At 30.3% G+C, this 21,515-nt stretch overlaps 1 protein-coding gene across 5 annotated transcripts in view; it reads right to left on the reverse strand.

The window, feature by feature from the left end:
* Positions 1 to 365: 365 nt before the first annotated feature.
* Positions 366 to 21,515, reverse strand: part of LOC143230463 (sushi, von Willebrand factor type A, EGF and pentraxin domain-containing protein 1-like) — a 126,664-nt gene continuing 105,514 nt past the window's right edge. For all 5 annotated transcript variants that reach the window (XM_076464066.1, XM_076464069.1, XM_076464068.1 and 2 more), the window contains 4 exons: positions 17,557 to 17,598; positions 11,782 to 11,829; positions 7,305 to 7,377; positions 366 to 5,849 (listed from right to left, as the gene is read on the reverse strand). In XM_076464066.1, the coding sequence (XP_076320181.1) occupies positions 5,546 to 5,849; positions 7,305 to 7,377; positions 11,782 to 11,829; positions 17,557 to 17,598 (467 nt within the window). In that variant the 3' untranslated portion in view covers positions 366 to 5,545. The remainder of the gene's footprint in view (positions 5,850 to 7,304; positions 7,378 to 11,781; positions 11,830 to 17,556; positions 17,599 to 21,515) is intronic.

Raw genomic sequence — 21,515 nt, forward strand, 5'->3', positions numbered from 1 at the left:
TTATGCTAGTTTTATTTTTCAAACAAGGTGATTAGCTTTTGGAATTAATTGCCATTGGTATTAGAAGTCATACAATGAGAAAGGACTAGATATGTTTCCTAAAACGTAGAAGGTGAAATTATATGCTTACTTTTTATCATGAACATGGTTGTCTCTAATATTATACTTTACCTCAGCTTTTCTCAGATTTGCTGATAAAGTCTAGTATTTCCAAGATAATAAAATTTATGATTATCTCTTATTTTGACTTTAGATATTTTTTCTTCTAAATTATAATTGGATGAAGCACTAATAATACATTTTTTTGACATTAATATTTGCATTATGTGAGATTTCATTGAAACATAAACAAAAATCATCAAATACATCATTTATAACTTGTTTATTTGGTGTACATGATTATTTCACAAAGATTTATAAAATATGCAAAATACATTTTTTATTTACTTTACAAGTATACAACTAATTTACTAAAACAGAGAAAAAGTGTCACAAAAAATAATAAAATCAAATTCTAGAATCTTTAAGTCTTACACATGTGTACTACAAACTACATTATTATGACTTATCACTCTTTTAGAAACTTATGTCATAATTGAAGTAACACTACTTTCAGTTAAAAAACTTCATTATCATAGAAACTGTCATATATTAACTTGAAGGATAGGAAACTATCTGATAATCTAGATCAGAATCTAGTCGCTCAAAAAACTTCTGAGATATTGTATTGACTTAATGCTGTTTAATGAACTGATATTGTTAAAATGGACAATTATAGATAAAAAACAAAAAATCAATCTTTATGGTAATACTTTATGGGCAATAATTATGAGAAATGCATTGTAGGAGTGGAATAAATTAATTTTATAAATTAAAGTGAATGCTAAAGTAAATTTTGAATAATGTAATTGTTTCTTAATAATATATTTTGGTTGTATATAACCTATTAAAATGTTTTAAAAAACTAAGTCAACAACATTTCAAATTTGGAAGTTTTATAAAACTAAATACAGAAAGCTTTAAAGTCTAGATTTGTAGCCAGTCCCATTAGAGAATTTATCAATTTCAGTAGAAATACTGTGACAACTCAATGTAATTTATCCACTGGATTAATTTCAGAACTTTGGCCTGAATGTGGGTATCAGAACCACATAGGAAAATATTCTTGAATTTTCATTTCCTATTAGATTAATAGAAAAATTCTAGCACAACTTGATGAAACTTTACAGCTGGCAGAGTTTTAGAAATTTCCTCTTTTATTCATGAAAGCAGATCTAGTGGTTTAAAACTTTTTACTGCTTGGACTTTCTAGAGATGGATAAGTAAGTAAAATATACAAAACAACATTATTTTAGGTTTTGAGGATACTTTCTCTTAAAACAATTGAATTTTACTGTAAACATGAAAAATAGAAACATTATTCATAATAAGGTTTAGGACACAAATTATACCTACTGTGCTATATGTTTATGGATCATATGATTGATGAGCATCATTGAATACAAGTAAAACTTTCATTAATATAATGATATATGCTAGTAATAACCTTATAAACATCACTGACAGTGTAAAACATAATCTATTGCAAAAGTAAGTCTAGGAATATCATAAACGTAAAACTTAATAAGTGCATGAATATTTTATTAAAAAAACAAGAAATGCAGCTACCTTCTATAAGTTAATCACAACAATAGCATTCCAGCTAGTAATAAAATGTACTAAGACAGTCAACTTGCAACAGAATAAATAATAGCCTGATATTTGTTCCACACCATTCCTTTCTGATGAGTGAGAGAGATGAATTTGTTTGGAATTTTGAAGGTCTGAAGAAACTATTCAGGCATGTGTTAAGGTGTGTATAATAAATGATACGTCTCAATTTTTTTTTTACATAACCAAAATCGTACTGATAAAAACAACAAAATTATATGGATAAATTTAAGAACAATCATAACACTGAAGAAATGAGGAATTAACTTATAATTAGATGCACAAGTAGTTAAAATTATGCAAATAGGGTTTTACAAATTTTAATCAGTGTTATGTGACATTTTTGTATGATGTTAAAACATCATTATAATGATATCTAATAAAATGTGTGATAGTTATAACAGGTATTTCGTATATATAAATATATACTATGTTAAGAATATTCAAATCAGTAGTATACCTTACACAACATGAAAGAACAGTGTAACTGGAAGAATCATACAGAGTGAGCAACAGTCATAACAACAAAAAAATCTCATACATATGAAGACTATGTTAATATATCAGTAATAAGTTTACGAAACATGTAAAATTTTGTACTTGAAACAGTCCCACATATACTGATATAAATACTAGGCAAACCTGGTCGCAAGTTTTTCAGTCAATGTGGTTCTCTGTGTCAATAACATTTTAAGTAGTAACTGATGTGTTCGTTTTCACTAAGTAAATAATGTCTTAATGTTCTTTGAAAAGTTGTTCTAGGTACCTATGTTTCTGAAAAGCATAAAACTCCATATAAAATGTTTAACATATAACTTTTATTTCTCAGATCATTTAGCTTGAAAGTTATTTTAAATAGAATATTTCATAAAGTATTTTTAGCTTTGAAACATGCTTAAATGGAAAAATTTTCTTGAAATATTTAGAGTGGTGTATCTTACTTTGGGATAAGTGAAACTGTGATCCTGTTCTGGGATCTGGTTTTATTTTTTTTAAAAGTTTTTATGGCAAGTGTAATAAGTTGAACTAGATACAGAAAATCCCTGAAAGTTGTTTGAATATGTCTTAGTTAGCAGTTAGAGATGAACTAGTTCAAACTTTAATAAAGACAGGAAACCATTCCATTTCTTTCGTTGACTTGAAGTTGAGTTTATGGATAATCTGAAGCTATTTGTTTTAAGATTGTAAACTTGGTATTAAATTAAGACATTTAACATAAAAGTGGGACAGCTTTCTATGGCAACTGTATATGGTCCTATGTGTAAGTTTGGAACTTGCTACAACTAGGTTTTTTATTCTTTTATTGGAAATTGATTGTAGCTTAACTTTTTTTATTGTCTAGAATTGGATTCTTTTTTTGTCCAAAATTACAGTAAAATTGCCTTTATTAGCTTGTAGCACGAGAAAGAAAAAGTTATAATTTTTAAAATGTTTTTAAGCTTTTCTTTATTTCAGAAGTTTGCTTAATCAGTGAATTTCACTAATACTTAAAGATTTGAACAAATTCATAGTGAAGGAGGCCATGATCTCTAGATAATATTTGAGCAATGTTTCCAATCAAATTTGCAATACCAAAAAATGGAATGGTGGCAGTAGTAACAAGAAAACTAATGCCATCCATATGTGCAGTAAAAAGGAGTATGCTCATAACATACATAATGCATAACATTTAAAGATGGCTGCTGTGGGTATTAAAACTTTAATTAAAATAATGTATAGTACAACATTTCAACCTTCTTAGGTCACCTTCATGTTAAGAAGAAGGTCAAAACATTGTTCTATTCTTATATTAATTAAAGTGCTTGTACCCATACAAGCCATCTTGAGAATACATTTTTACTTCAAGTGGACTTCTCGTCATCATGAATGAGCTAGTTGGTCCACTGTACCTGTCATATCTAATTAAAACTAACTAAAATATTGTAATTTTAATATTTATCAAACCTTCTTATAAATTTACTTCATTCACTAGATCTGAAAGCAACAGGAAGCAGATTTAGAGATCTTATTCTAACCTTGTATGATAACCTTTCTATCCCAGGTATCATTTTAGTAGCCCTTCTTTGCATACTTTCCAACAGTTCAATGTCCTTCCTACATTGAAAATCCAAGACTGAACAAAATACTCAAATGAGACCTAACCATTGACACATACCATGAAATAACATTCAGTATATCTGTAAATACATCTCAAAATCATGTTTGCCTTACCACTAGCAAAAACATATTGCTTGAAGTTGGATTGATTTGATACTGATCATCCAAACCACAGAGAAACCTTTCTTCCACAGTTCTATTAAGGCTATTCCCATAATTTAAATTATGATAACCAACTTCCATTACCACATGTCACTTATTTGCTCAATATGTCAAATGATCTAAATTCTTCTGTAAAGCAGCAGCTTCTGACACCCAGTAACACTCAATACCTCAATATGAGCAGTAAATGTAAGTAACTTATTGACTACTCCTTGGTCTCTAATTAAAAGGTTTTCAGGTTTTAAGGTAATATTCTTTTAAAGTGTCAATTACTATATGTTAGTGCTCAATGTTTGTATTTCTTCATCTAAGGAAACCATAACTTTTCTGTAGTCACAGGAAGCTCATGCAATATTTATGGCAAAAGAAGATACAAGCTTGGAGGTATTATTATAAAGGCTTCTATAAGATTTTAAAAATACTAGGTATTGGCCAGTTCCAAACATGTTATTGAAAAATAAAACAAAACATTGAACCAAATAGATTAACAATCAATCCACGTTAGAAGAATAAAAAAGAACTTAACAGAGATTTCAGATTAGTGGTTAGCAATATATAGTCACTATTGGCCTAAACAAAAAAGGAATTTAAAACTATCATACAAGTAACAATTCCTGTGCCCATACTAATAAGCTTCATATTATAGTAACATAGCATTAACATTAATTATTACATACAGAGCTGTCACGATATGATCATGATATACTGGAACATCATTACACTGTCCTTTCAGAAACATCTTTAAATCATTTGCTACTTAGAAATTATGTCTTTTAAATAAAAACAACATAAATATATGGACTGTTAAGAACAGTTACAAGAGTTACAGCGTTATAAAATGTGTACAATTATGTTAGTTTGAAAACTCCTACAAATTGTATAATAGTTACAATACAAACAATCTCATTTATGTAACAACAACAGTAATAATAGCAATAACTGCACATAAAAATGCAAGTGGACAATACATATCATTATATATATAATTAATTATATATATATTAATAACAGAAGTAGCCTCATTTCATTAAATGATGGATAATTTAATATAATAGCCATGATTTATTAAACTAAAAATTTATTGTAGACATCTACACAAAATTAAAAACAGTAATAAGAGTAACAATTTCATATATTAGTTAATTAAAGAACTGTATTACCATATAGAAACTTATTATCAATAAAGCATCTTATGAGGAGATTAAAAATTAATTAGTTTGTTTAAGTCCAAAGCTACACAATGGGTAATTTGTGTTGTGCCCATCATGGGTGTCAAACCCTGAATGATACTGTATAATTCTTCAACTTACCACAAAGTCACTGTGGTGGTAAATAATTAAAAAAATACAATGAGCAAAAGAATGACTAAGTTAGAAATTTAATTATTAAACACTATAAACTGAACTCAGGTTAAGAGAATCAAAAACATTTATTCTACTATCTTGTCTTTAGTAAAAGTATGTTAATCTAACATCATCTGATTAAAGTTTATGAAGTTTCATAAACATTTTTATAAATTAATACATATATTACTACTTAATAACACAAACGTAATTCACAAAGGTAAATAATTAAGCTATATTGGATAGGTTTGCATGGAAAATGACTGGGGCCTCCTGCTCTGTCTCCCAATATTGTGAGGGAGGGCAAGATTTTCTCCATTAACAGTAATATTTGTGTATCTAGTTTGTGGATGACCACTGTATGTTACAAGGGCATTATTGTGGTGGTAGATTTCTCCACTCTCATTTGTACTGTAGTTGTCCACAGATGTTTCTGGTTCTATACTGAACCTAGAATATGGGGTTACTGTGGCATCTTTTACTTCTTGTCCTTGGACATCTACATTTTCTATATTTTTCACAGGTTTAGCTTTCTTCCTGAGAAAGAGTAACAGTTCATATTAAAACTTCTGAATTTTGAAGACAGAAAATAACTTATATATATATGTACCAAATGATTTGAAGTAAAAGCAGCAAAAAAGATGACCTTATTTTTCTGATTAAATAGCTCATTGCAAATATGATCCTTTAAAGTTATTTCATTATATATGCCATTATAGAGAATAATTTAAATCATGATTAAAATGATTTTCAATAATGTACAAAGTATCATTACATAAGGAATTTATTCATAAATATTTGTTGCAAAAGTCAATATTCTGCTTTGATCCAAACAGTAGATTATATCTACAAATTATTACTGAGTTACACTGAGTGTAATGCAATGCCACAAATTAAAAGCTAAAATGCTTGTAAAATCAGTTTTATAGTGCATAAATAAAATTATGGAATGTAGTTATGCAAGCTGTTATTTTGAGGTGTTTATGAGATATCACAAATTGTGAGCTAAAGGAGAATTGTGGATCATGGAGTTTTCTGTGTTATATGAAACCAAACTTATTTACTGTAATCATTATTATTTAAGTACAATTTAAAAAGGGCACAATTCATACAATGGGCATACAGATCAAGATATTGCTTATATCGCACATATTAACAAATATATTAACTGGGGCTGGAAAATCTGTACCCTTTAAGGAAGACAATGTGTGAGAAAGAGGTGGAAACAGGAGTCACATTAGATAACGCTCATTCTGAGCTGAGCTATGGAAAATGATCTGTCTGAATGAAAGTGACCATATAAATCAAAGAATATTATTTTTTATTTTTGTCAACTGAACTTCTTTCTTGTTCACCACTTATGTGGCAGGCTTTCAATAATAAATATTTATTGACAACTAAAAAGAAGTAGGTAGTCACTTCAACTAAGTAGTAATAGACTGGATTTACATAATAATTCTATGATAATAACATAATCTAATATTTTAAAATCTGTGAGAGTTAAAGTAAGGTCCACTTTTTGTAGTTGCTAGATGCTTGACTTGCAAGCACTCAGTCTACCATTTGCTACTGCATTTGGTCATACTTATATTTTGAAGTTGCTTCTCATAGTGGTAATAACAATAAAATTTAGGTAATTTTAAAAACCATTTTGAGGCAATTTTAAATTTCTGAAAACCAAAAAGCAAAAGCATACATGTGCACAGAACTTTCCTTTTCATGTTCATAGTATCATAAAAGACAATACTTGTGCAATTTGTTTTATAGAAGAGTACTGAAAATGTTAGACACCAATTCAATAGGTACATAATGTCCAGGTTAAAGTAAAATATTTACCATTTAATTCTGAAGAGTAATAAGCCTAAATGTCAATGTGTAATAAGAATAAGATATAAGCACAAAATACTAGTGAGTCCTGTTTCTTCTTTTACTGTTTTTACTTAAATGATTTTAGTAAAATCAATGTGGGAGTATATTATAAATAATACTTACGTTTTTATACAGACTACAACAATAATGATGATCAGTATTAGAAGAGCTCCAGATCCAACAGCTACTGCTATACCTATAATAAATCATATGTGCATATATATATATACATAAATATACTTATATATGGTCAGAGACCCACAAAACATCTGTGGTCAAATTATTATCTTCATTGCAACAGTATTTCTTTAAATATAGCATTAATAAAATAATGCAAAATAATTTATTAACAGACATCAAAACCTGTGTGTCTCAGGCCTAACGTTAGTTAAATGTTTGTTACATACTACTTATAATTGATAAAATAGACACATAAACACTGTAACTTGTGTAGGTTTTTGCTTTGTTTGTTTGTTTTTGAATTTTGCACAAAGCTACATGAAGGCTACCTGTGTTAGCTGTTCTTAATTTAACAGTGTAAGATTAGAGGGAAGGTAGCTTGTAATCACCAACCACCATCAACTCTGAATGAGAAAGCAAGCTTGATGTGACAGGGTAGGGTTTTGCAACAGTTTAGTTAAGGCTAAATTTTATCATACTTAATTCTATCAATAGATAAATTTATGATGTTATCTATGACCTAACATTAGACCTTTTTTAAAACTTTGATAAGCTTTTAATATGTTGTTGATTAAAATGGATATTAAGGTATATTTACATCCATCTTTTGTTTACATCCATTGAAATGAAGTGCTTGCCCATTTTCAGGACAGACAAGAGCTAAGTTTTATAATAAAAGATTTCTAGCAAAGTAACCAACCCCATACCATGGTTAAATTTTGAAAATTTCCAAAATCTTAAGTTAGGTTATTGTTTTGAGCATTTCCTTACATGTTAATACAAACTGCCACATGAAATATTTTTAGTCAAACTTGATAGCCACAAAAAAGTTTGACTCCTGAGTCTCCCTCACAATTGTTTTAATTTTGTTGTGTGCAGGTAACCAACAGAGGAATAGATAAGGGTTACAATAAACACACACACATGTGAATAAAATAATGCAGTTCAATAAATGTAATTAATACACATAATGATTTTTATTAATAATCCATCTACAAATTCCTATTTCTGGATTAGCAAAGAGGATTCCATTTATTTTAACAATCAAAACGGAAACTATCATATTTATTAATTTAGTTAACCCTCTAACATCTGGTATGGTTCAGTTTTCATCATTCTGATCAACCTTGCCACCATAAAATTATAAAGACTGTAACTTTTAATGTAATAAGTGTATCTTCACATAATGTAGTAGACTTTTAGTAAACTTTACAAAATGTTGTACAGATTGCAAAAACATTAATTTCCGAATTAAGTATTTTCATTAAAGACTGGTTTGTAAATTTATGTTAGTTCAAGCATGAGGTGATTTTCATGCTAAGAATAAAAATACTTATTTCCTCCTTACAGTTTTCAAATGTCATTTACATAACCATTAGAGCCTCCCAAAAGAATATCAACATTTTATTTTTCAATAAATCTATATTTTATCTGTTAAATTTCTCTATGCTAATTCTACATAAGAGCTTGATTGATTTGAATGATTTTGTAACCACCTATAAAAATACAGATCTTTATTTCTTCCTAGAATGACTGAACACTGTGACAGATAACTAGATACTACAGGGTGTTCAGAAAGTCACTGTGCAGTTTTAAAAGCATGGATAATAGCATTCATTCAGTCTATTTCAAGCCAGCAACTGATAGCGGTGTTTAGAAACAAAATAAGAAGGATCCAGGCCTGTATTGATGCCAACGGCGGTCACTTTCAACATTGTTTATAACTGTCATTCATATTTACCTCCTGTATTCTATATTGAAACATGTCTGTTAATAAATATATACGTGCACAGTGACTTTCCAAACACCCTGTATTATCATTAGAGCCAAACCAATACATTTTTTATTTAGTTTCATTTTTAACAGTGATATCTAGAGTCTTTCTGAGGGCTGCAGTAGTGCTATTTATCAAGCCTTACAGCTTTATGTAAATAAAAATTCCAGTTACCAGCATGAATGTTGAATTTACACAGTCATACTTGCACTGAGCATGTGTTACACCAGCATTTTGTTTTTAAGTTTTCTTGTCTAAACTGGCAAGTTTCTTTAGCTATTTTTATATTAATAAAATGCATCCATAAATATAAGAAATGTAATACTCACATCTGAAATCTTACCTTTGTCAAGTTTTTGTACTCACAGAAAAGAAGCCTAGATCAAACTTTAGGCCCAAATTTTAGTGACATTGGTCTCAGAAATTACTTTTTAAAATTGTAGTAATACAATTTAAAATATGAAATAATGTCACTAATAGAGAATCAAATAAAATTTATATGGGTTTCTGACTAAACTAGAATTCTGTTATATAACTCATATACCTGGTCAAACACAGTTGAAAAACTAGGAAATGAAGACAAACCAAGCCAATTTATCAAAATTATCTCAACAGCTTGTACCTCACCACATTATGTAAATTGGAATCTTCTTTTTTCATTGATTAGAAATAATCCAATGTCAGATGTCATAGAGAATTACTGATATTTTTTTGAAAGAAAGTATGGCATGTGGATTTCATGTTATTACAGATATATATATATATCTATATAATGTCAATGAAAAAAAAGAACCTTGGAGGCTACAATGTGCCATTTTAGCAAATAAAAACAAAAACCTTGGCAGGTGTTTAGTTTATAAAGGAAAGAAAACTGGGGTGTTCAGGACAACCCCTTTGTCCTGCTCATGAAAAAAAACGTTTTGCATAGTTCATGGAGTTAATAAGAATTCAGAGACTGATCTTATTTAGTATGAAGATTTGAGAAATGTCTGGTAGTCTGGGAGGTAACTAGAGTAAGTGTGAAATCCCATGGAAGGTTAAGAAGTTATATAGTGGTACATTTAAAATTAACAATTGATAGACGAAGTGTCATGTGATACAGAAAAGTGAAGATTGAGAATTTATTTAAATATTTTCTTTTGAAAATATAAATTAAAACTTATATAATATCAAATGTTGAAGTATCAACTGTATTTTGATAAAGTCATTGACATGTGCATTAACTGATATTAAAGTTGTTATTATTATTGTCATTATATTATTCAATATTGTATATGTTTCCTCTAATATGATAGTCTAGGAGCATTCGAGATGCCAGTATGTGGCAAGAGAAGGCAGGGAAAATTATTAAAGCAATGGAAGGATGGAATTTTAAAAAATACACGAATGAGAAAGAAACTGCAGAAAACATCGTAATGAACTGTAAGGCAGTAGCATGTTGATGCTACATTATTAGTTTTGCTCTTTTTTTCATACTGTAAAGGATTGTTATCAGCATAGTCTCAAAAATTAAAGATTTTTTTTTCTCCAACTATAGTGGTATTGTTTTTGTAGAAGGTTCCAAGGATGTGAAGTCCATTAAAAGTGGTGTGAAAGGTTAATTTTTATTTTTGTGTAGTTATGTCATGTTTATTATCAAATGAAAAGTTATCTAATTTGTCTCAAATTAGTGCATTTGTGATGCTGGATTAGAGTAGTAGATTCTGATTCTGTATAAAAAAGGAAAAATGCTGATTTAAAAAATGATAACCTTACTTATGCTGTTCTGTAAAATATGCCCCTCTAACCTAGCACTGTGTTGTATCAGGTAATAAACCCAAAGTGGCACAAACTGTGCAATCCAAAGAGGCACTCATATTTAAACTATCTTGGGAAATGTTTTCTGACTAAATTTAAGGTCACCTTCAAAAAATAATTAAAATTGTTCATATTCCTATTATTAATAATAAATAATTTCTTTCTACCAAGCATGATAATTCACCTCACAACATAAATTTTTTAAAATTTTCTAGGAAATTACTCCTAGATCCCTATTTGATAAATTGTACTTTGCAAAAATTTTGTTATGAAATTGTTATTCATCTTAGCAGAAAGAAACAACATTTCTACCAATCTTGATGCACAAAAAGGTTACCCTAGTAACAACATAACAAATAGTGTTGAGAAAACAACAATTTATCTTGAAGTACTAAATCATGCTTTTATTCAGTATTTCTCTCATTTTTCTTTTATTAAGCACTTTTATATTAATCAGTTTTGACAATGACAAGTAACAAACAGTCGTTAATTCCAATACTAATGCCATTTTATCATACAAATTATTTAAAAAATCCTAATTCTCCATTATAATGTTATTAAATCTTATCATAAAGGGCTACATATACTAGTTCAGGTTAAATAGATACACTGTTAATGCACTTTCACCTCTAATTTTACCAAGGACACAACATTCCTTCACTTAAAATGCTAATTATCAGTTATTGATAAACTGTTTGCTATATTGTCATCCATAAATAAGATTCACTATCATCTGTTGGCTATTATTTATCATTTTTCTCCACAATATGATTTTAAATTTCTCAACTTTATTTTTTTCTCTAATAATACTTAAAGATTATTAATATTATAAAGTAATAAGGACTTTACCAATTGTTTTAGATGTATCCAGATTGGCTCCTGTTTGGTTTTCATAATCTGTATATTTATAAGGGAAAAAAAAATAAAAAAAAACATATGATGAAGGTAACAAATATAAATGGTTGCTGACAAAAATATTTTCAGAAAATAAATCACACATACTTGTGATTTAGAAGATACTAAACTAAATCATACAATACTGCATTATGTTAAAATGAGTATCCACAATATTATAAACAGGGAATGTTGCTACAGTTCTTAATGACCAATATAACTTTAGTATGCTTGAACCCATGGTTTGAAATTGTTGTTTAGGAAATAAAAGTTTTAATAATTCAATTCTAGCAAGTTCTATATCTGTTTCATTTGAAAATAGCACTAGCCAATTTATATTGTACTTTATACAAATCTCAATATACCTAAGTCTCTCCTCAAGTTGCCAATAGTATATATTTCCTATCCAGAATCTTTTCAATTTTTACAAGTGCTAGTTTGGAACATTATAAATCCAGTTGAGATCCTGTGCTATGTCCATCCTGAGGTGTTACACTTGTAGACTGTCCAGTGAAGGAACTTATCTTCTGTTTCACCTTGTGAAAACTACCTTGAAATTGTAACACTAAACACAGGTACTTCTGCATTCTGGTTCTTTATGATTGGGCAGTTACAGAGAAAATATGTATTATAAATGTATTTTTGTTACTTTCTCAAAAGATTTACTTAAATGTTTCATCTAAGAGAGCCAGAAGTTGCTGCAAAGCTCTGTTACTGTTCATTATTTTCTCCTAATGCCTGCTGGTTGTATATTTTTTTTACCCTAGTTACAGTTAAACATATTTTCATCTATTTATTTATTAATTAAATACAACAGTTCCTTACTTTCTCTATTTAAATACGTTTTAGCTTCATTATTAATTTTACATTTGAATTTCAGTACCTTAAAACCATTCTTCCAAAAACCATTCTTCCATTACTCTATGTAACAAAATTTTTACTTTTTCTTGTTCCTGGGCAGAAAGTGTTATTTCCCAATTGCTTATGACTAGAGCAAATGGAAAAGACCTATTTTTCTCTTCAAACTTTGCTTTTGTGACCTGTGTAATTACATTTTCAAATTTAATCCATTTTCCAGAACATTCCAGGTAGATTCAGTACTGAAGAATTTTCAAGAACTTTCTAGAATGTTGTAGAACTTGCAAGAATTTTCTAGCATGTTGTAGAACATAAGAGAATTTTCAAGAACCTTTTAGAATTTCCAGAACTTTCCATAGTAATATATATACAGGGACTCACCACTCACGACTTCAATTTAATTCTCGCTGCCTAAGTGAACACGTAGACTTATCTGAATTTATGCCATCTCAATGGCATCAAGAAACTACAAGCATTCTCCAGATGCATTCAGCAACGTATGTGGCCAATTTATCAAGATAAGAGCAAAAAGTACTCTGTGACAGCATCTGCTAAAATGTGTGAAGGCTACAAGATATATTTCAGCATACCTATCGGGGATCAAGACAAACCATGGGCACCTCATTTTACCTGCGAGCACTGCAAAAAAACTCTAGAAGGTAAGACGGACAATTTTCACTTGCTTGAATAGTAAAATTTTATATTATACAAATTCTAGATCTTTTAAAATTTAAATATCTTTTTTTTTTAATTTCCAATAGTATATAAAAAATATCACATATAAAATATTTTGAATGAACCTCTTACACATTAGTTGTGGATGAAATAAATTTATTCTTCATAATAATTTTATTTTGTTCTTTTGCAGGATGGTACAGAGGGTAAAGAGAGCCATAAAGTTCAATATTCCAAGAATTTGGCATGAACCAATTGATCACTCAAGCAATTGCTATTCTGCACGGTGAGCCCTTCCAACATCTGGCTGGCAAGAATGCATCTGCTATCATGTATCCATCCTTCCATCATCCATCGCCCTAGTGCCACACTGCCCTGAGTTCCCTGTACCCACTCCATCAGAGAGAAAGCAGCCATCATCAGAAGAGAGCAGCAAATCGGAAGAGGAGGTAGATGTTGAAGATCCAGATTACAATTTCAGGGGTGCAGCTGGTGAGAGAAACCCATACCACCCCAGACAAAAAGACCTTAATGAATTGATCAGAGATCTTGGTCTAATAAAGTCGAATGCTGAGCTTTTGACATCTAAGTTCAAGGAGTGGGATTTGTTAGATGAAAGTGTGCAAGTCGCCAGTCAGAGGAAGCATCACCAACATTTTTCAAGCTTCTTCACTCGTCAAGATAAACTCTGCTTCTGCCACAATGTATTCCAGTCTGTGCTAGGCAATTGGAATTGCCTGTAACCTAAATAAGTGGCACCTCTTCATTGATAGCTTATTCAGAAGCCTCAAAGCTTCCATCTCTTCCCTTGGCTCATTCGGTGCACCTCAAAGAGGAATACAACAGCGTCAAGATCTTGCTAGAAGCCTTGAAGTATGACGAGTATGGCTGGAAGGTTTTTGGAGACTTCAAAATGGTGGCATTCCTGATGGGTCTCCAAGGAAGCTTTACCAAGTTTCCCTGTTATCTTACCTTTGGAACATCAGGGACACTGCAGCACGCTACAACAGGAAGAACTGGCCACAATGGTTGTTTTGTATTAAGCACAAAGCTCCACAATGGGCTATCTGTGCTCTGCCCACCATGGGCATCAAAACCTGGATTTTAGCATTGTAAGTCTGCAGACATACCGCTGAGCCACTGGGGGGCAGGCCACAATGGACCAAATTCTCTGTGGAGAAACACAATGTCAAGTGTGAGCCACTAGTAGACCTCCAAAAGGTGTTGTTCCCACCATTGCATATAAAATTTGGTCTTATGAAACAGTGTGTCACAGCTCTTGACAAAGAGTCTGCAGCCTTCAAGTACCTTCGAGACTTCTTCCCTAAGCTGTCTGAGGCAAAAGTCAAAGCTTGTGTCTTTGTTGGACCACAAATAAAGAAGATCCTAGAGTGCACAGAATTCCCCAAGAAGCTCAGTAGGAATGAAAAAAAAGCTTGGGGCAGATCTGCCACAGTGGTTCAGGACTTCTTGGACAATCATAAGGCTGAAAATTATGTCAAACTGGTTGAGGCTCTGGACAAGAACTGTGGCAAAATGGGCTGCAGGATGTCCCTGAAAGTCCATATCCTTGATGCTCATCTTGATAAATTCAAGGATAACATGGAAGCATACTTAGAGGAGCAGGGGGAGCACTTCCACCAAGATATACTGGACTTTGAACACCACTACTAATGAGCATATAACAAAAACATGATGGGAGACTATATTTGGGGGCTGATACTTGAAAGTAATTTACATTACAGTCGCAAATCTCGAAAAATTACTCACTTCTAAACATTTTTGTTCATTTTTGTATAACTTTAATATAAATACATGTAAATCTTGATTCACATGTTGTTTTATTCAGGCCTTATGTGAATGAATATGTGCAAATTTGCCCATTTTTACATACAAAATAGGTTAATTTCTAAATTTCATTATCCAGGTCACAAAAGCAGAGTTTGAAAGGAATAATTGCCATTTTCTGTACTTTTACAACATAAGTAATTAAGAAATAACATGTACTATCCAGGACAAAATTTATTTGTGTTACACAGTGTTATCATTACCTGCCAATTTCTTTATGCTATATTAATAATTGTTACATTTTCATTTCAACTTCACACTGCACCTTGTCTCTTTCATTTCATGAAATAAACCACTAACCTATCCTTAATATATCACATATACAAATCTCTACTTTTTATTATGAATCATTCATAATGTATTATTATGAATGTTTCATAATCATTTAAGAAGTTGTTTTGTATTACATCTATACTTTCTTTACAAACTGCATTTACAACATTAGTGAATACCTTGACAATGTAGCTGAAAACAAAACTATTAATTACAATTTTAACTTACAAGTGGCCAAGAAAACACATCTTTATGTAGCAGAAGAAAAAATATTTCTCTTTATTTGTTTATTATTTAAGTACAAAGTTACACAAGAAGCAATCTTTGCTCTGATCACCACAAGTATTGAAAGTTGGTAGGTTTTAACAGTGTGAGTCCCGAGACTAACCACTATACTACTGAGAAACAAGACACTTGAAAAAGCTAAAACAACATTACTAATTGTTAAAGATAATATATCTCTAAAAGCATTTCTATGTACAATAAAATGGCATGTCTAAATGCTAAAACAAAGGTATCTTTGTTGTAATGCTAAAAGACAAAAATTTCTAAGTATTATAGATTATTGAGTATGTTATATAAAAATGATTTTGAATATGAATGTCAACAAGTTATATGGCAATCTGAGTCAATATAAAGTCTCAATGCAATGATATATATTAGAACTAGTCTTTGACATTGTTTTGTACTTTATAGGTAGTGTTATGTCATTGAAGATATGTTGCTTTTGGAAAGGGTATATAGAAGTACTTTCTGAAACAAAATATTCATGTACTCAGATCATAAGAATGTGTTTCTAAATGGAGATATCCTTTTACTTAAAAGCATTAGAACTTTTTTATCAACTTTGGGCACCAGGACCATTTACAAAGGGACCTGTAACAAGTCATATCCTAACCATGGTAAGCATCATGTTACATCTTGTAATAGGTGAAAAATTCATGAACACCAAGGAAAGGCAAAAGCTGCTCAGGAAACAAAAGCAACAACAATAAGCAACACAATCAAAAAGGAGGTTATCTATCTGATAAGTGTTTCATTCATACCTCATGCTGAACCACTTCACACTTTAAAATTGTTGGGAATGAAGCTGGTATTTATGCTATTCTATACAAACACACTCCATTGAAGTTACCAGACACAACACCTATGAACCTCTGTTCAATTAAATCATTTAAACAAGTGCTGGGAATAGATAGATTATGAAAGGCCTATAAGAAGGAAATAAAAGTCTTATGATAGAGTATTGTTTAATGGATATTATGCTGCAGAGCTATTGTAAATATGCACAATCATAGGATACAGCATGACCAGATATGAGAAAATGCACTGTAATAGTGTGATGAGGCTCTAAAATTATTTAAATATAATGTACTCAACCTCTGTATAAGAAAAAGCATTTCTATATGTTACAAGTAGAACATTTCTAAGTGGTACAATTCATATAATTATCTGAAACATCTACTCATGAAACCATACATATAGACTTAAAAATATCAACAATCAACAATGATTGAACTTGTATATAATAATTTTGCTTATATATTGTATTGAATATTAAGACGTTTCTTTTAATAAAGTTAATTTCTAGTTCTGTATACTAGGTACATTTTCATCAGTTGTTTTAACAATTTCTTTTTTATATTTTGTATGAAAGCTTCTTCTAATGGTTAAGTATTTCCTTGAGCACATAATCCAATATTTAAGTTTCATAATGCCCATACAACTTGTTATTCTGTTATGGTGACATGCCTAATCTGTATATTAATATAGAAACAGAAATTAAAGCATAATACAAGAAACAAACTATTTACAAACCATGTGCCTTGAGAGTTTGAAAACTCATTTTATTACAGTCATGAGTTTGAATTTAATCATTTCCACAAAACAACTGTCAAAACAATTTATTAATATTTTATGACATTGAAATGCAGACATAATCAAAAAACAAAAATATGCTAAATAAGATTAATAAACTTCTGCATTTAAATAGTAGCAAGATGAAGTCTTTAATTTTTTATTATGTAGTGATTAACTTAACTGAATTTCTAAATTTACATTTTAAATGAAACTTACGTTTTTCATCCACAGTGTTTTCATGAGGATCTTGAGTGATATCTGACGAATGAAAAAGGTATTGTACTTCATTTAGCAAAACACTTAACAATGAAATATCACAAAAAATAATCAAAATTTGCTATTGTTATATATTCGTACAACTTTCACTATCATAAAATTCAAATAAACATAAGTACCTTGCTTTAAATGTGTAAATATTATGTTAAAGGTTATGAATGGTGTCAATTTTGTTCACATGCAAAATGTATTTAAGGCAGTGCTATAAATGGAGAATACTAGTGATGAGAGAAAGTTTTAATAATATTGAAGTATAGAAAAAATATGAGTGAGGCACCAGCACTAAGTTTTATGCAAAATTGTTTGTTTGTCTCGTTATTACGCACAGAGCTACACAAAGGTCTATTTTTACTTTGCCCACCAGGGATATCAAAACCCAGTTTCTAGCAGTATAAGTCTGTAGACATACAATTGTGCCACTGAGGATGGGAGGTGTGTGTGTTTAAAATTAATAGGGTTTCCTACAGAACAACAGAAAATAAATATCATTTACAATGTAAGGTAGGGAATAATAATAGTACTCAAATGTTTTTAGTTCTTTTTCCATATTTCTAGTTATAATATGACCAAAACTATTTTTTTAGATAAAAGAGTAAAAATTACAGCTTGGAATATGTAAGACATCACTATAAGACACATTATAATCATATATATTTTCAACTAATCCATTTACAAATTTTCAACAATATATTAATATTTCAATTATTAGTATCCTAAATTGTAATTCTAAGAACCACAGGGTGAATACAGACATGTATATGTGATAATATATACACCTATCATATCCAGTGCCAAGGATTACCAATACCAAGACTCATTAGGTAAATTTTCTTTAGTTTTTTTTAATCTTGTTCTCAATAAAATTTAATTTTGTTCATAATTATTCTGTAAGTATCATGTCTTAATTTATCTTGTTATTCCTGTGTTAACTTCTTGATCTTCTCTCAATTTGGTTCTGTTTCTTCTAATCTTGTGTCTCTTTCTTCTTTATTATCTTTTAATTTTCTGTATTTTTCTTTCTGATCTTTTTCAAAATTTTATAACTTTCTTAGCAATTTTCTTCAAATATTTTGCAACTTTCTTTTACTCTTCTGTCTCTTTTTTCCACTGTTTCATCATTTTCATTTAATTTTTCTTTAGGTGTGTGTCATTATCTTGAAATTCAGTCTGGTTGTTATTTCATTTTTATTTAAATAATTCCACTACTGATACAAATATTTGATTATTATAATCCACATTTTAATAGACTTATTGATAAAAAAATAATTTTACTTCTTGAATTTCAAGTTTTACAACTTGGATTAAACAATGCTCCAGAAGTTTTCAGTAGATCATAAAATACAAAATTTATTTACTTGCATATTTTATTGGTACATTAAGTAGTCCTTGTATTTCTGATACTTTCCTGAAATGCAAGCTTAATGTTGCTTATAAAGTGAAATAAGCTTTCTAACTTAGTAATCAGTCGTCCACTTTAATGGACCTCTTAACCACAAAAAAGAGAAACCAGCAATAAAGGTTATTTCTTTGGTCTCACTCATATTTGAATACTGCTCAAGCTAGTTATTAGGAATATTTGAGTGGTTGGATGAAAGAAAGTAAAGGGCCATTATTAATAGAGTTCAGTCAAAGTAAGTCCTTGTTACTAGTCAAGTACCTCAAAGGTCAGTGCTTGGGCCTTTGACATTAAATTCCTTGGCACTTCTAGCATGAGGATGTTGAGATATTACAAAATGACTTGATTAAATTGGTAGTTTGAACAAATATTTGGCAAATGACCTTCAAATACAAAAAGTTAAAGGTAATAAATTTGGGTTATCATAATTTGGACCATGTGTTTAATATTTATAGCAGCAAGTACAATAGCATTTTGGCTGTATTTATAGACATGTTGATTAAAAGCCAAAAAAATTACTAATTAGGCTTTGTTTGGAACACTACACTTTTGGCCTCCTTATCTTAGAAAGGATATTAACTTACTGAAAAGGATTCAGAGAAGGGCTATAATAATGGATCCTAGGACAAAAAAGTTATATTAGAGAGGTAGGTTAATTTCCCTACTTGTTTTCCTCTAGAAAAAAAAAGATTATGAGCCTAAGAGGTGATCATACTAATTTTTACTCGATTATTTGAAGGATTGATAAGATAACTAAAAGCCTCTGATTAATAATTTTAAATTGAGAAGTTACAAAAGACAAGATAGATTTTCCTTAAGGCAGTTTCATTTCTCTCATTGAATGACTGACAGGCTGATTGGTCAAATTCAGAAAGAATATGAATTGGACTTGTTCTGTTTTTAGAGAAAGTAAATTTGTTTTATTTCCTGAAGTAATCAAGACTTCCTTGTAAAATCTCGTGTGTTTTCCCATACTTTTTAACATGCTGATAATTCACACTGTAATTTTCACTTAAACATAAACACAGTTTATTGTCATTAGCTTAATATGGTTTATTATTTAATATTATATTTTTACTCTACATTATAATGCAATAGTTTGCTACTAGTCAATCAAACGAAATAAAAAAAACTTTTATTGCTACTTTGACTCAACACTATACCTTTCATTCCACCATATTGCATATAGATGACTGTTTTAAGTTTAATGCAAGCGTTAAAGTTTGTTATTTTTTGAAGTCATAGGTTATTGGAGGTTTGTATAGATAACTGGGTAAGAATTATATGTTATGTAGTTCAACTGTTGTAAATTGGCACATGTGTTATTGCATCATGTTACTGGAACTTTATAAGGTTTTCTAATTATTTTGATAGAATATTATTGCATCATAGTATCTTTTAGTGTATAGAATGTTCTTGGTCTCTGTCATTTTAAAAATATGTATCCAATATGTAGTTCAAGTCAATTAATTATATATTATTAGTTAAATGGAATAAAAGAATTGTTCAAAAGATGTTCAGCAAATAGAAAGTAGTAATTCCATTTTAGAGGATTCAACTTCCTCAGATGACTCAAAGAAAGGTTTTGGGTGGGGATTGTAATAAGCTATGTTAGGATGGGCTAATTATTGGAGACAGCAATGTTATCCAATGACAGACCCAATTCAGCCAGTTGCACCTGGATACAATGGTCAAAAAGAAGAATGGCAAACCTTCTGTTCCAAACAAGTATAACCCACTGAGGAATGAAGACACAATCCCAGGTGGGATGCTGTGATAGGAATCAAAGTTTAGTAGCATACTGCAAAGAAAGTTGCAAATAGCTGAGGTTAAGAGGAGGTTTGTAGGACTCAGTGTACCAACTATGGACTGGAGAATTGTGGAAAGCCCCCATGCAGAGCAAAGCCACAGATGGTGAATGACGTCTAGCATCTTCAAGTCTGAGGTTCTGGAGGAATCATAGACCAGAAACCCATAATCCAGTTTGGATCAAATGAGAACATAATTGATCTTGAGCACAGATCATCAATTCCAAAGAGGTTGAAGAGAGAACACCGAGAATGTTCAATGCCTTTCTAAACTTGACACTTTGTTGCTTAATGTGAGAAATGAAAGTAAGATTACAGACAAAGATAAGCCCCAAGAATTTTGCTTCAAGGAACAGAGGAAGAACATCTCTGTGACAGAGCTCCAGAATGGGGTGTAAAACCTGTTAGTGGCAAAAATGCATGCAAGAGATTTTGGAAAAAGAAGAGGTAAAAGTGTTTACTGTTGTCCACTTCAACAAGTGATTGAGGGAAGTCTGAAGCTGCCTCTCAGTAATCCTCATACTTGATGACGAACATGAGATGTGGAAGTTCTCAACATAGAGCCCATTTGTAAAAGTAGGAGGAAGCTGTGTAGTAACAGAATTAATCTTGATACTGAAAAGTGTGACACTCAGGATACCACCCTGAGGGACTCCAAATACATGTGAGAAAGAAAGAGAAAGGGTCAAACTTAC

This window comes from Tachypleus tridentatus, chromosome 10, assembly GCF_004210375.1.
Source record: "Tachypleus tridentatus isolate NWPU-2018 chromosome 10, ASM421037v1, whole genome shotgun sequence".
Taxonomy (NCBI): Eukaryota; Metazoa; Arthropoda; class Merostomata; order Xiphosura; family Limulidae; genus Tachypleus; species Tachypleus tridentatus.